Raw genomic sequence first — 14,767 nt, forward strand, 5'->3', positions numbered from 1 at the left:
GCTGACTTGATACTACTAATGAATATGGCTGCCAGTTATTCTTATCCTAATGGGATGTGAGTACTGATTTTTATTAATGTTTCATATCCATAACATGATTTGTTATTGCAATACTTTGTAACTTTATTTAAAAGTGGCGTTGACGTCTGAGGCTATCAGGTACAGCTGGCAATTAATGTCACATTCTAACTGGCTACAGCTAATCAGCTTGCCTAAGATGAATATCAAATAACGACATAATGGGCAGATTTCCATTCCTGGGGCTTCTTAATGCTCTCTTTTGTTTCCCATTGGGCTCTTGTCAATTGTTTATATAATGCAGTTTGTCATATGTTAATTTGCATGAAGGGCTAGGGAGATGGGAGGGCAAAGGTTACTCACATGCTTGCTGGCTTGCTCTCCTTTCCGGTGGTTCCTACTTTCCCCAAGGCCTAGAATAGCTCATCATATTTGCAAAGTCAACTACATACAAATCAATGGCACCCACATTGAAATTCTGGAGGGCTCAGAGCCCTACACTTCAGGGATGGGAGTCACTGATCTGAATGACAGCCTCGCTCTCTCTCATTTCTGACTTCATTCTTCAGCAGTTACTGCCCCTCATTGAAGAAAGAACGAATTAGAGTTGGTACAGTAGTAACTAGTTACCCCCAAAAGTGTCAGAGTATCTGTTCCCTAAAACTGAATTCGATTTTGCAATTCAAGGCTAATGACCAAGAGAACTAAATGACACTGAAGAAAAAAGATGAACCCCCACAGCCTGCTTTTTAAAAATTTGGGTCACTCATTTAAACAGCATGAGTGAAGGCTTATTGATTATTCATTTGAGCACCAGGAGAAAATATTTGGGTCTGAATACAAACTTGTGTCAACAAAAACAAATTAAATCAAGTTTCTTACCCCACCAGTTTCTAAAGTGTTTTCTATTTTGGCCAAGACTATCAAGTAGAATTCTGTAAGAAATAAAGGCAGCAGCAAGTCAGGAAATGAATCACACTCTGTTAATCTAAAGTTGTCTGACTTTTGGTAACCATCCCTTAGGTTTAAATAATCACAATGAATGGGCATTTCTATCTTCCTTATAATAGAATTTTTGAAGGTATGAATGAACACTTAATATGAGCACACATCAACCATCTAGGCTGTCTTGAAAAGCACGCATAATCTCTTTTTAATATAATGGGTTCCAAACTTCTTGTATAATTGACTTAACATCTTATGTCTTCACTAGCAGCTCATGAATGAATAACTAACCGGATGCGACCTGGATCATTTCACATGAATGTTTATTGATTTGTACTAATTTCTACTAAATGTATTCAAAGGTTTCTTTCTATCAGCAGCTTTCCACCTTCTGTTGTTTAGGTGGGCTGTTCTTTAAAATAAAAGGGGCGGGGGTGGCCACTGTATTACTGCTGCATAGCCTTCGTTTTCTTCTATAAAAGTAGAGAATCAAAACGTAAGGTGTTTATGTAGATGTTTTCTTTTTATTTTTCTTCTGTCACTAACTTGTTTTTTCTATTCTGTGTTTAATCTGCTGTCTTAATGGATTCAGCTTCAGAAAAGAGAGCGCTCTTGCAGAGCCTATGTCCAGGTACTTTCTGTGTTTTTATAAATGTGTAAAGTTGTTGAATTGTCTCTGTTGGTGATCGCATGCATGGGCATCTGAGGAAAAAAATGGTAATGTGCCATACTGAGGTAAAGGAACTTCAGGGAGTGTGTGCAGGGCGGGAATGGTAAGAATGAGTCTGTGGTAAAACGAAAGCTCTTAGTTCCAGGTTTTGTTAAGCCTGAGGAACGTATAGACTAGAGTGAAGGTAAGATGCAGAGCTGAGTTTGGTGTAACACCTAAGTCTCTATTCCTTCATAGTCACTCGGTAGGTTTGACTTGTGCACTAAATTGTCAGTTCATTCAGAATTATCAATCAGAACCGTGGAAGGATATTTCACTATAGGATATTTGAAATGATCTTAGCTCTGTTCCAAAATAGTACTCAAGACTCCAGACAGGATTGTGATCAGGTTCTTCTCTTATACACATTTAGTTTCCAGACACAATGCATTGTTTACTGTGAAAGAGAACAATACTCAAACAAACTGGCTGTCTTCTCCCTGGGCTTTGTTTGACTTGTTTTTTATGGGATGTCAGGAAGTTTTCTGTTTTTTTTAAATCTATCTATCTATCTATCTATCTATCTATCTATCTATCTATCTATTTTCTAAGACAGGGTTTCTATTTGTAACAGCCCTGGCTGTCTTGGAACTCTCTTTGTAAATCAGGCTGGGGTCAAATTCACAGAGATTCACCTGACTTTGCCTCTAGATTGCTGGGATTAAAGGAATGCACCACCATAGCTGGTATTATTTTTTTTATTCTGTTTTGTTTTTTAAGACAAAGGGGAGATCTGGAACCCATGCCCGTTAACTTGGTGTTCTCTGAATGCAAATCATAGTGTTCTGTATAAGCAAATCCATTTGTGTTTACAGAAAAAGGGCCTCTGGAACCAGGTTAGTATTTGTGAAGACTGGCTGTGCAAAGTTAAAACCTTAACAGTTTCTTCACCATTACATATAATACAGCAACTTTGGCTTTGTCTCCCCAAACTCCTAAGAGCTTGGATTGATGTAAATATTAGATACCAGTTTGTCCATTTCTATTTTTCCAATGACCTGAATATTCACATCTACTAATTTTTCAGGTAATATAAAGCTGAGATAGTCAATTAATAAATAGAAAGCCACTTAGCTAAAATCATATGAAAAGAAACTAGATGACCTTAGCGGAGAATCATTCAGGTTATGAAAAGCACAGTGTAGGTAGTCATTGTGATGAATGAACACCTGTCTCTGCTTAGTCAGCCAGTTGTTTGTCTAATTTGACTACCATTATTTTTTTTTTCCTGACCCATTTTAAAAACACAGGAAATCCATCATTTTCTCAAGAGTGTTAACAAGCAATACAAACTAGTCTCTGCCCTCGGGTTTTAGCATTCCAGTACATAATATTGATAGGTTTAATTCTATTCATCTTTCTTCAGTTAGGGTCATATGGGGGAAATAGAGAACTTGCCTGGACAAGATATGGTGTTTTTCTGGTTTTCTCAGGCACTCAAGGGGGCTTTGGAAGTGTTAAATTTTAGACATACTGCATGTTTTCATCTGTAAGGCAGGGAAAGACTTTTTTTTTTTTTACCTTACCCATCTCTATTCCAATGGCCAAGGACCTTTTAGCAAAAATTGGACAGCATAACAAGAGATATGGCAGAGTAATTTATTAAATATAAGCTCTAAGTGATGTGGAAACTGTAGAGAAAGACAAACCCAGAGAGGCAGAGAAATGTACGTATTTTTGTGCTGGGGCATTATGAGGAGAGGGTCAACTGTGGGTCACCTGAGCTGGAGTGTGCCTAGACAAAGCTATGTGATGTAACCTCAGTAAACTGAGGGGAACACAGCAAGCCATGCTCACTCAGATTTCTGGGGCTGTGGTTCTCTTTGGAGATGAGTGGGTGTCTCTCTAAATGAAGACCTAAAATTTGTTTCAGAATAAGGTCATGGAATTTCTTTTTCTTTCCAATTTTGTGACCTGCTTCCTTGAAGAAAGATTGGTGAGAGAAGTGGGAATAGCTTCTTGTGTCTGGTGGTGTCTCAGACACCATGATGCCATATTATGGGGCGAACTATTCTGATCCCTAGTCTTATCAATTTCAAACTTGGGCCTTTTTTTTTTTTAAGAAAAACATGGAATATTAATAAATAGTATTCCTGTCTTATGAGGTGCGTTTTGAGTGTGAAGGCATCAGCATGGGAAAAAATAAGAGCATTTAGTGAGAATCGTTTAAAAAGAATAAAAGCTAATTTGAGCACTGAAGATGATGGGGATTAGTTTTGCATTTACATTTATTTTATGAAATGATGAATATTTGTGAATAAGAAAATGTTAAGACTTATTTTTCTAAGGTTTTAGAGAAATATCCTTGAGGGACGCATAGCATGATGGGTAGGGGAAGGATGCCCATTTCAGAAAGGTGAGAAGAATGTTGCAGCTCTGCCGGGATCATTTCCAATTGTAATCTATGCTATCCTTTTAATAGGGCTTTTGGGATAATTAGCTTTCTGGTATTTAAATCTATGAAACGCATGGTCATTCAAACATGAATCTCCAATGGAAAATTAATAGCACAGTTTATTCCACGGCTGATTTCCTGGTGTTATAATTGACTAACCGTGAACAAATGTTTCAGCTATTGACTAAATATCTGATGAGACAGAGTACAAACAGAGGCTACTGGTGGTGTGGAAGTGCTCTGCTCAACAATACAGATGCTCCTTCTGATTTTGTCTTTTGTTTGTTTGTTTGTTTGTTTTGGGTTTTTTTTGTTTTTTGCTTTTTTTTTTTTTCTAGACAGGGTTTCTCTGTATAGCACTGGCTGTCCTGGAACTCACTCTGTAGATCAGGGTGACCTCAAACTCAGAAACCAGCTTGCCTCTGCCTCCCAACCAAGTGCTGGCATTAAAGGCGTGCGCTACCACTGCCCGGCCCTTCTGGTCTTGTTAATGTACAGTGCTAGTCCATGACAAATGCTGTAAAAAACACCTGTGACAGACTCCTGAGGAAGAGTTTTAACTTACCCATTGTTTATATGTTCAGATCACTCTTGGTGCCATCAATGAAAGAAAGTAAGCTACTAGGCCTGGCTTGAGCTTCTGAAACCTCAAAGACACCTCAAGCAGTGACACATTCTTCCAATAAGCCACACCTACTCCAACAAGCCACACCCACTCCAACAAGCCACACCCACTCCAACAAGCCACACCCACTCCAACAAGCCACACCCACTCCAACAAGCCACACCCACTCCAACAAGCCATACCTCCTAATAGAACCACTTCCTAGGAGCCTATGAGAGCATTTTTTTATTTAAGCCATCACACATACCTTTTATTCTATGAAAAACCAAAGAAGGCACAACAAACTCAGACCTACCAGTTATCACTTATAAATGACCTGTATGTGAACAGTTTAAATAGGGATAAATTTTAAAATAAAACATAAATTTTCAGAAATACTAAATTTGCATTCTAAGATTTTAAAAACATGAGTCCAATACAATTTACTTGTCTTTATTTATCTGCGATGTATGTTATGATAAATATTTATCAATTACTGAAAGATAAAAATTGATATTTATCATATTATAAAAGGACATCCATTTGCCCTGTGTATATTATCTTTTTGAAGTCTGGCTTGGTAAAACAGGCCTGTTGTTTAGGGGTTTTAAGTAAAAGAATAGCCTGGGCCACAGAGTGACTTCAATATCTTCTTGGGCAATATTTACTGAGACATTGTCTCAAAAGAATAAGTAAAAGTATCGCTATAATAGATCATTGTTTTTTATTTATGAAGAGAATTTTGAATTTTATACCAGGAGATAAGACTACCATAGTAATACAAAAAGGCAACTACTATGTTGTAGTGTTAGCAGAAGGGGATATGACTGAGACAAAAGGCGATGAAAAGATTGGTCAAGGTCACAGAGATAATACTGACACCATTACTGCTCTCCTGATGTGCATCTTGGGTTTTTCCCCCCACAATAGTGAAAAATAGCAATGGTTGGTTATTAAAAATAAGGACATTTGGACTGGAGAGATGGCTTAGAGGTTGAGAACAGAGGACCTGGGTTTGATTCCTAGCACATACATGGCAGCTCACAACTATCTGTAACTCCAGAATGAGGGGATCCAGTGCCATCTTCTGACCTATTCAAACACTGAATGCTTGTGGCACACAGACATGCATGCAGACAAAATTTAAAATGTAAAATAAAAAAAATAAAACAACATTTATTATCCAGCTATGCAGATACTGTTCTGCAGAATGCTAAGTATTCTCTATTAACTATTTATATATTACTTTGGGACAGGATTATAAAACAGGGTTGTCTCCAACTGAACTAGTCCTGTCTTACTTGCATGCATTCTAAGATCACAGGCAAGAAAGAAATTTTCATACATTATTATTATTCAATATTTATAAGAGCATTCTGTTCTAACTCTTATATTTCGTTATGTTCAGAGTGAAAATGGAGACCCACAAAGTGTTAATTGATTTCCATAGATCACCCAGTAATGACTGAAGAGACCGGGAAATCTGAAGCTTATTTCAAAGCTTAAGTACAGTTCATTTACTCCTATAGCCCCGAAACCTGACTTTCCTAATTACTAGATGGCAGGAAGCAAGAGCTGTCATTTGTCTTGTATTTATTGTTGTGTGTGTACTGTATTCTAGAAATGGAAGAGAAGAAAACAATTACCTCCCTTCTCTCTCTCTCTCTCTCTCTCTCTCTCTCTCTCTCTCTCTCTCTCCTTCTCCCCCTCTCTCTCTTATGCACACACATGTACACACACACATGCACACATACACACACACACATACACAATGTATCCATGTTCAGTGGCTATGTAATCATTACTTTGTGCTGTTATATTTAGAAACAGATTTTGATTTTGAGATTCTTTTATTTTCAAAGGACACCCTGATTTAAGAATAAAGTTTTAAGAAAAAGAAAAAGCCATTAAAGGAACTATCAGACTATTTTCCAGAGTGATGTCCTACATTGTGTTTATATCGATTTTTACAAAATCTATCAGGTTTCCAGTATCACCCAACTTCTTCTCAACATTTGTACTTTGCTCTTTTCCTGATGCACACACACTGGTGCAAGTGAACTTAGTAGATTCAGAACTCTCTGGTCTTGGGTCAGATGAGGCAACATTTGGGAATATGATTCATGAACCAGCAAAAGACCATGTGCTTCCAGTCAGATTGGTGTGATTTTGATAAGAATAGGGAAATAGGCTCTAAATATATACATATGAACAAACTGCTTAAGAACAAGTATCTTTATGTGTTATAAATGTACACGTTTACCTCTTCATCTTTAAATTTCTGTTCTTCAATTAAAAATATTTGTTAATAACATTGTTCCTTTCTTCAGAAAAAACTATCAGGAATTACTGGTGTGCTTTTTTCTTGATTGAAAATTGAAACATTTTCTTAGCTAATAGATATACGTTTTACATTTTTGTTACTATTCCTCAAGTCTCAGAGGTAATGTGTTCTCCCTAAAGGCTGTAGCCATGCTTTACTTAACGAGCAATATACACACACATTTTAGAGATGCCAGCCGCCATCAAGGCTACCACAGCAAGTTGCTGAGGCCTTCATCTGAGAAGTAAGGACTGAACAGCGTGAGCAAGCAGGAATAGACACTTACTTTCATAAGTGTACTTGTGTTGCATGCTGAGATAATAATTCATATTTTTTTTACCATTAAAAACATAGGAAGCGGAATGTGTCCAAAGATTGAACAGCCAGAGGAAAAAAAGATGTGAAGTAAGAGAAAGTTTTTAGTTCAGCAACTGAAAGGGAAATGTCACCATTTATTGAAATGCTCTGTTTGTGACTAGTTTTAGAAGGCTGGGTGGCAAACCTGCCTTGAGGTATGTCAAATTTTGAGTTTAATAGATATGCAATACACGTGATAAATATACAGCTACATACACAAGCTTGGAGTCGAGTTTGAGGATTCTGATGTTATACTGTTATCAACAGTGGCATTACAGCCACTTGACTAGATGAATTCATTCTTTTACTAGAGTTTTATAGGCCAAAGCCTGAGTTCTGCTCATCCTACTAGCCAGGCTCAGGCATGCTTCCTCAACATGCTAAATAAGAAGCCAATTTATAGTTAAAAGCACCGATAGATTTATTTGTAGTGGCCACATTTGAATAAGGAACAATTCAAGGCCTCTGGTGACTGTCAAATCTATTTGCTTCAGTTTGAATTTTAGGTTTAAATAAAGTATTTAAACTTTATTTAAAGTTCTTTATTCAAAGAACCATGAACATATTAAGCAGTCCCTGTCAGGGGTTCCCACACATCACTCACCCATCATTGATCCCGCCCTGGTCTTTACTGCAAGGTGGCCCAATAAGTTCTCAAAACTATGTGAAGTCTCTTTCTCCATTGGCTCACACTTGGGTTTTACTGGACTCCTGAGGAAATTTTAGTTTTGTAGGATCTTCAAGAGGCTGATAGTCTAAGTGTTTCTCTTTAGGATATCTTTTTTTTTTTTCTGCCAGAATATATACAGCCTGGGGAGGGAGGGATAGAAAAAATAAAGCATCAGGTGTTGAGTCATGGCTCCGTATGATATGAAGATGTCATGGAGTGGAAGAAACTCCAGCAGTAGCTACTAAAGAGCAGCCTTAAGGATGAGAAAGTTTATTCAAGAGCAGCAAGTTCTTTGTATTTTAGTTCATTTTTATTCTTTTATTTATGTGTGAGCATGCATTTATGAGTGCAGGTTCCCTTGGAAGCTAGAGGCATTGAATGCTCCTGGAACTAGAGTGACAGGTGGCTGTGCATCCCTTAACATGGGCACTGGGAGCAGAGCTTCAGTCGTCTGTAAGTGAGGTACGGCTCTATTGGGTGCTGAGCCAACTCTCCAGCCACACCCCAAGGAAGAAGCACTGGTGCTCAGAACTGTCGCACGTGCTCAAAAATCAGGATCTAAATTTTTTAAGCATGAAAGTACTACCAGTTTCTGATGGATGCGAAGAATTCCACACAGATCCCAGAAATCTATACCTTAGTCAAAATATCTGAAGACTTTTTACCCATGCCTTTCATTTGTGTGTCTGTAACACAGGCTCTCAGTGAACCGAAGTTGCGAAGGTGCTCCTCGCACCTCTGACAAAGTGCAAATTGAATTATGCCAGTTTTACTTGGGTTCCTTCAGTGCATGAGACAAGAAGGAGTCTATGTTCCATTTCTATTGCTAGGAAGAAATTAATGAGCATTTTCAAGTTCCTTGTTTGGTCACTTAATTGGCTGTGTGACAAAGAGCTCTGTGGTGCATGTCAAACAACTTTCTTAGCCCTCTAATGATTTGTGCTTTGCCTGACTTGTGATACTATCCGGTGTGGCCTGTCAGGCTGGATATCCTTGTTAACATGACTAGAATAAATTGGCTAGTAGTGTGCATACAACGTAGTATATTAACCACAGCAACAGGGGGTACTTTTAGCAGTTCTTTCAATGGATTTCCTTGTTTGTCCATAAGCATCAAAGCCAGCCCAAACTTTCATTTAATATAATTAAAAGGACATCTGAAGGTAGTTTGAATCACAGCAGGTTCTTGTGGTTCCGTAACCCTTTGTTAAAGCCCTGCAAACTTAATATATTTCACAGCTTGATGAATATGCACGTGATCTCCGTCAGTAAGAGAAAAAATATAAATCTGTACCCTGCATGTTTCTGTTGACCTAAACCTATTGTTAAGAGACTATTGAGATTAAAGGAAGTTTCTTCTATCTATAAAACCAGAGTAGTTCTCTCTATGTAAAGAGTAGTTATTGGAATCCCTTCTGATACATTAGAGACATCAACTGCTGCTCCAAAGCAATTTTTGAATCAAAAGACAGTAAAATGATGTGTAATAAGAGTACTTCGTACAGGTGTTATTTAAGAGTTTGAACAGACCAATTCATACTCCAAAAGACTTGCAAAAGACAATGACAGGTGTTGATGGTGATCCTGTTTTGACACAGACAGAGAGTCATTCTGGCAATCTCTGAAAATTGCCCTGGTGGGCTTCCATGACCTGGCAGAGATGATTGCCTTACAAAAAGTCATTTCTGCCTCTCCTTTTTGTCCATTTCCTATAGAGAGCCACATGTTCCAGCTGCTATTTGTATAGACACGGGCCGTGAATGTTCCAGAAAGTAATTCTCATAAAGATACAGGGAAGCACCACTCTGTTTCCAAGTCGAATGTTTGTATCAAAAACAAAATAAATATTTTCCTCTTCCCTTCACCAACTTGTATTCTCTTCACTCATTTTTTGAATCAAAGTACATGTCATTATTCAGTTGTCAAGCTTTTATTTAAGCCCCATTCTGCACCTCTTTGCTTTGTGAATATACATTTACCTTTGGGAAATATTTTATATGCATACAACATAAAGAGATACTATTTGTGTGCAAAGCAGGAGACTACACATCCACTTTACTTTGTGATTTTTAAAAATAGCTTTATGATTACATAGCTAACCGGAAGAAAAAAAGTTATAAAAATAGCATTACAGATTGAAGATCTTTCTTTTAGAAACTGTCATTGGCTATTCTGGTACAGGTCAGAAAAGCAATGGAAGTTTTAAAGTGTGATTTTCAATAAAGTAGCTGCCCGATGGCTTGGAATCAAACAGATGATTCTTTAGGACTGCTCCCAGCAGAGTTATAATTTTTATAATTTCCATTATCTAATGCATACGTTTTGCACAGCCAATAACAGATACAGGTATGACAACTTCAACAAACCACAGCCTCTACTCATACTCAGGTCAGAGTAGGCAGTACAGAATCTCATGGACACTCCTTGAGATCAGCTTTTAAGGTTGTCCATGGTTTTACTCTATTGTTGACATAGTCTTCAGCCCTGCATTTGCAAAGGTGCCTGTTGCGGTAAATCTCCGACCCAAATAAGACCAGTCAAGGAAAACACAACTCAATATTGATGGATACAAATATTGGTACAGGTGCCTACAGACATTCCAATCACCATGCCATGCAAATCTTCAACAGGAAGAAGAAAATAAGAGACTAATGTTAGTATTCCTTCCAAAAGCTTCTTCACTCAATGGCCTCTAATCAGACCTCAAAAGCTACTCTGTCCATGTAGTGAAATTCTATGAGAGGATACAACATTTAGAGGATATGGTACCTATTAGTTGTCTAATAATTATGGGGATCCTAAGGAGCTATAGTTTTATATACTGGTGTTAGGGATCTTGCCTAGAATGTGCAAAGGCTCTGGATTAAACCTCTGCACTACAAACATATACAGACACATATACACTCACATGCATTTACACATACACACACATATACACATGACAAATATATACATGTATAAATATGCTTTACATATACTTGTATAAATGTGTGCAAGTGTGAAAATTGTCAAAACTAATATTTTGAGGAGCTGCATTCTAAAACTGGACTTTCAGTTTTCACAAAATTCTATATTTTCATTATTTTTTGCTTTTTAACAATAATCTATTTTTTTGTAATATTTTAGACTTTCAGAATATTTGGCTAGGTAATGCAGAATTCCTCCTTACTAAACCCTGAAAGCAAGATTTTTTCCTTTCATAAACATCTTACATTAATATATGATAAATCAGATAATGTGGCATTCTCTAAAGTTCATAGTTTCCTTTAATATTAGTTTAGTTTTTACTTATGTCTGTTTTTGGGGGGACCCAATGCAAACACTTCATTGGAATTAGGGCTGTAAAAGTTTCTCCAACTTTCTCACCAACATACCTTCTGAAATGCTGAAGTATATGCTCCTTTGAAAAATAATTAACCTGTTTCATTTGAGAACAGCCTGACTGTGCTTTGTTTATTCACTCAGTCGGGCAACTTTAGACCCTTTGTGCCAAGTCGCTGTTCAAGGACAGGATTACAAAGAAAAGGCGGGAATCTACGCTGTTAGAGCTCACAATCTATTTCAACAGCTGGAGGTTGGAAATGAAATAGTGCTATCAGCAAATCAGGGTAGCCCAGTGATGACAGAAATACTACCCGGAAGAATAAGAAACAGTCATGGCATTGAAAGGATTGTTGTAGAATGAGGAAGACATTCTAGGCGGGTGATAATGAAGCTTGGTCCTGACATGCTGAAAGAAGCCCTGTGTCCGAGTTGAGAAGACATTCCAAGGTACTGAGAGAAAAGGTAGCCCAGGGAGGTTTGTTGGAGAGTTAAGGAAATACAGAGACCAACATAGTCTTAGCCAACAGGTTGAAGGATCATACAAAAATAGGCAGGCTGTGGAAAGTATTCGGCTTTGAACACCATTTAAAAGTGTTAGCCAAGATCGTGATACTGTAATTTTACTATGTTGAATTTGGCTGTAAATTTATTTTCCACTTATATCCATACATGTCATCCAACTGCTTTCCAAATAGCAGAATTCTTTCATTACTCCGTTTGCTCTACTGTTCATTTTTCTTAGTCTTTAGTTAGTTGTTTGAGAATTTTCTACAATGTACTCAATCATATTCTTTTCTCCCTCATTTCCGCCAAGCCTCCCCCCCCACACCCTGTCCTACACACTGAACTTTGTATTCTCTCTGTCCATCTAGTTCAGTGTGTGCTGCTTATGTACTCTTGTATGTATGGCTTTCCACTTGAGCCCAGTTAACCTACCAGGAACTATGGCCTTCAGGAAAACCGACTCTTCTTTTCTGAAGCTTTCAAATTCCAACAGCTCCACACACTCCCTCTTCCAAAGGCTCACATATCATTTATGAAAAGGAAGCAGGAGGATGGTAAGAATTAACTACAAACAGAGGCTACCAGACATGGAGGGTAGTTGCACATATGAACTTACGACCCATAGTATGCACAAAATACATGTAAGGCCAAGCTAGATAAAATCCCAACATGGAGAGGAGGAGGTAGACATGAAGTCCCACTACTAACTGAGTCATGTTTTAAAATGCATATCTGATCTTAAGCCTACTGAAAGACTGTCTGTCCACTAATCCCCATTGTCATTTACAAAAGAGTATTCCCTTTGCATTATCCTGTCCTTGTGTCTGACTTCTCTTGCCAACTGCCCATATTTTTAACTGGCTCCCTCTGTACCTTTGTATCATGTATTTCCAAAGCACCCAACTACTGATGTTCAGGACTCTGAGCCTTTATTGTCACAATAACTTTTTCGTGAATTAATTCTGTTTTTTTTTCTTTCTTTTGTCCTTTTCTTATCTGAATAACTTGGTGTTATCTGTCAACACCCACTCAGTATGTCAGTTACTGTAAGTTACATTCTTTGTCCTATTTTATCACAAATACCCTCTTACATGAGTTTATATAGCACTCAGCCGCCCCTCCCCACTACCATCATGAAAGCAATTATCACATTGCTTTATTAAGATCACTTTCCTCTTCTTACATTGCGCCTTTTGGGAAGAAGCAGTGCTGCTTTCCCTTCTCTATCTTTAGGCATTTAAGTTCCACTGAGCTTCCCTTAGACCTCTAAATACTTGCTGCTTAATCAATGCTCCAGGCCTATATTTCCAATTGCCTACTGGAATGGCCATTGCAGCAGAAATCCTGCCTCTGTGGGCTCACACTACCGCTGGTACCTTTTTCTCATTCTCTCTTAAATCTACTTCTCCTGGCCTTTGCCCTTAGCATTTCACTGAATGGGCCCTTGTCAAGGTCTTTGTTAATTCAACAATAATTTCTCAAGACCATTAAGCATATAATGGTGCTAAACCAATGCTCAAAGATCAGTCTGTATCTGTGTGGTTTTTATAATAAAATTTTGGGATTTTTTTTTTTGTTGTTGTTCTTTTAGCTCATAGAGTAATTACATCGTTCTTCCCTTCTTTTTCCTCCCACACACCACTGCCCCACTCTCTCTCATATTCACAATCTCTCTTGTTTTTAATTGTTAGACTATGTGTGTGTGCACATGTGTTTATGTATGTGTATACACACATGGTATGTATTTTAATCTTATCTGATTAATTGGAAAAATCTTGATTTTACCACTCTTGATTTTTCCTCCTAATGAACTTCCATAAAGACACTTGGTTTTTCTTCTACTAATTAACAATTATTTCTGTGCTTCTTCAATCGTTCCTCCATTTCTCCCCAAACTACTGAGGTTGGGGCGCTTCCTAACCTAATGCTTAATTGCCTGTTCTTGAGTTGTTCCCATGGTGACCTCATTATTTTAGATCTGTGTGATCTTGATGCCTATGATCAGAAATGTTACTCCTTGAACAGACCATTCTTTTGAACTCAAGAATAACTGTTTCTTTTAATGTTTCAGCATCTTCCTTTGTTGCACACTAGGCAGCATGAAAAAAATCTAACCCATAATGGAATTTTCCATCTTTATTTTTAAGGTCAGTCTCCACTATCACAGTTAGTGAGTTTCATTCCTGTGTCTGTTGTTTGCATCTCACTCCAAATAGCCTATTGAATGTTTGAAGGGCATGTTTCCACTTGAAGACTTATATTCTAGTTTACTCTGTTGATGGTGGAATTTTTATTTTGGTTTAAAACAGGGTTTTATGTAGATCAGACCTGCCTAGAACTCACCGTCAGCCAAAGATGATCTTTGAACTTTGAACATACACTCACAATGAGATACATCTCGGCCCCTAATGTTAAAATTTGTGGAACCCTTAGGGATGCTCTGGCAGTCTCAACAACTTAAATCCAGTGGTATATCCCATTATATAGATCAGAGACACCTGGGGATGAAAAGCAGATAAGTAGAGTCAAACCTCATATTGCTAAAATCAACATAGAAAGGGGACCCAGTGACCTTGAGTTCATCTCCCAGGTGCTGGCATGAGCATTAGGTTTGAATAGTGGACGAACTGGGGGAAAGTGTAAGAAGTAAGCAAATTAATTGGTTCTTGTAAAGATGTGGCCCAACTTGGCCTTGTCATGGCTTAGTTCCTGCAAGGCCATGCAATACATTCTAGTTTTAAACCACTGTCATCACAGGAACGAACCAGTTTGTTTTCTACAAGATGAGCCCTTCTGGTCTGGAGTACAGCTTTACACTTACACATAATTGTTCTCATCTGCAAGGGAAGAAGGGTAAACTATGAGGTTTTCTTCTTGCTGGTATCCACGGCAACTACAGGTTTAGGACAATCACCTTC

The 14,767-nt window shown here is 37.9% G+C and overlaps 1 protein-coding gene across 10 annotated transcripts in view; it reads left to right on the forward strand.

Moving 5' to 3' along the window:
• Positions 1-14,767, forward strand: part of Adgrl3 (adhesion G protein-coupled receptor L3) — a 721,722-nt gene that overhangs the window by 588,669 nt on the left and 118,286 nt on the right. For 8 of the 10 annotated variants that reach the window (XM_076938710.1, XM_076938714.1, XM_034508804.2 and 5 more), the window contains one exon: positions 1,556-1,594. The exons of the other annotated variants lie outside the window; for them this stretch is intronic. In XM_076938710.1, coding sequence (XP_076794825.1) covers positions 1,556-1,594 — 39 coding nt within the window. The remainder of the gene's footprint in view (positions 1-1,555; positions 1,595-14,767) is intronic. 10 annotated transcript variants of the gene reach the window in all.

The sequence above is a fragment of the Arvicanthis niloticus genome, chromosome 7 (genome assembly GCF_011762505.2).
Source record: "Arvicanthis niloticus isolate mArvNil1 chromosome 7, mArvNil1.pat.X, whole genome shotgun sequence".
NCBI classification, from domain to species: domain Eukaryota; kingdom Metazoa; phylum Chordata; class Mammalia; order Rodentia; family Muridae; genus Arvicanthis; species Arvicanthis niloticus.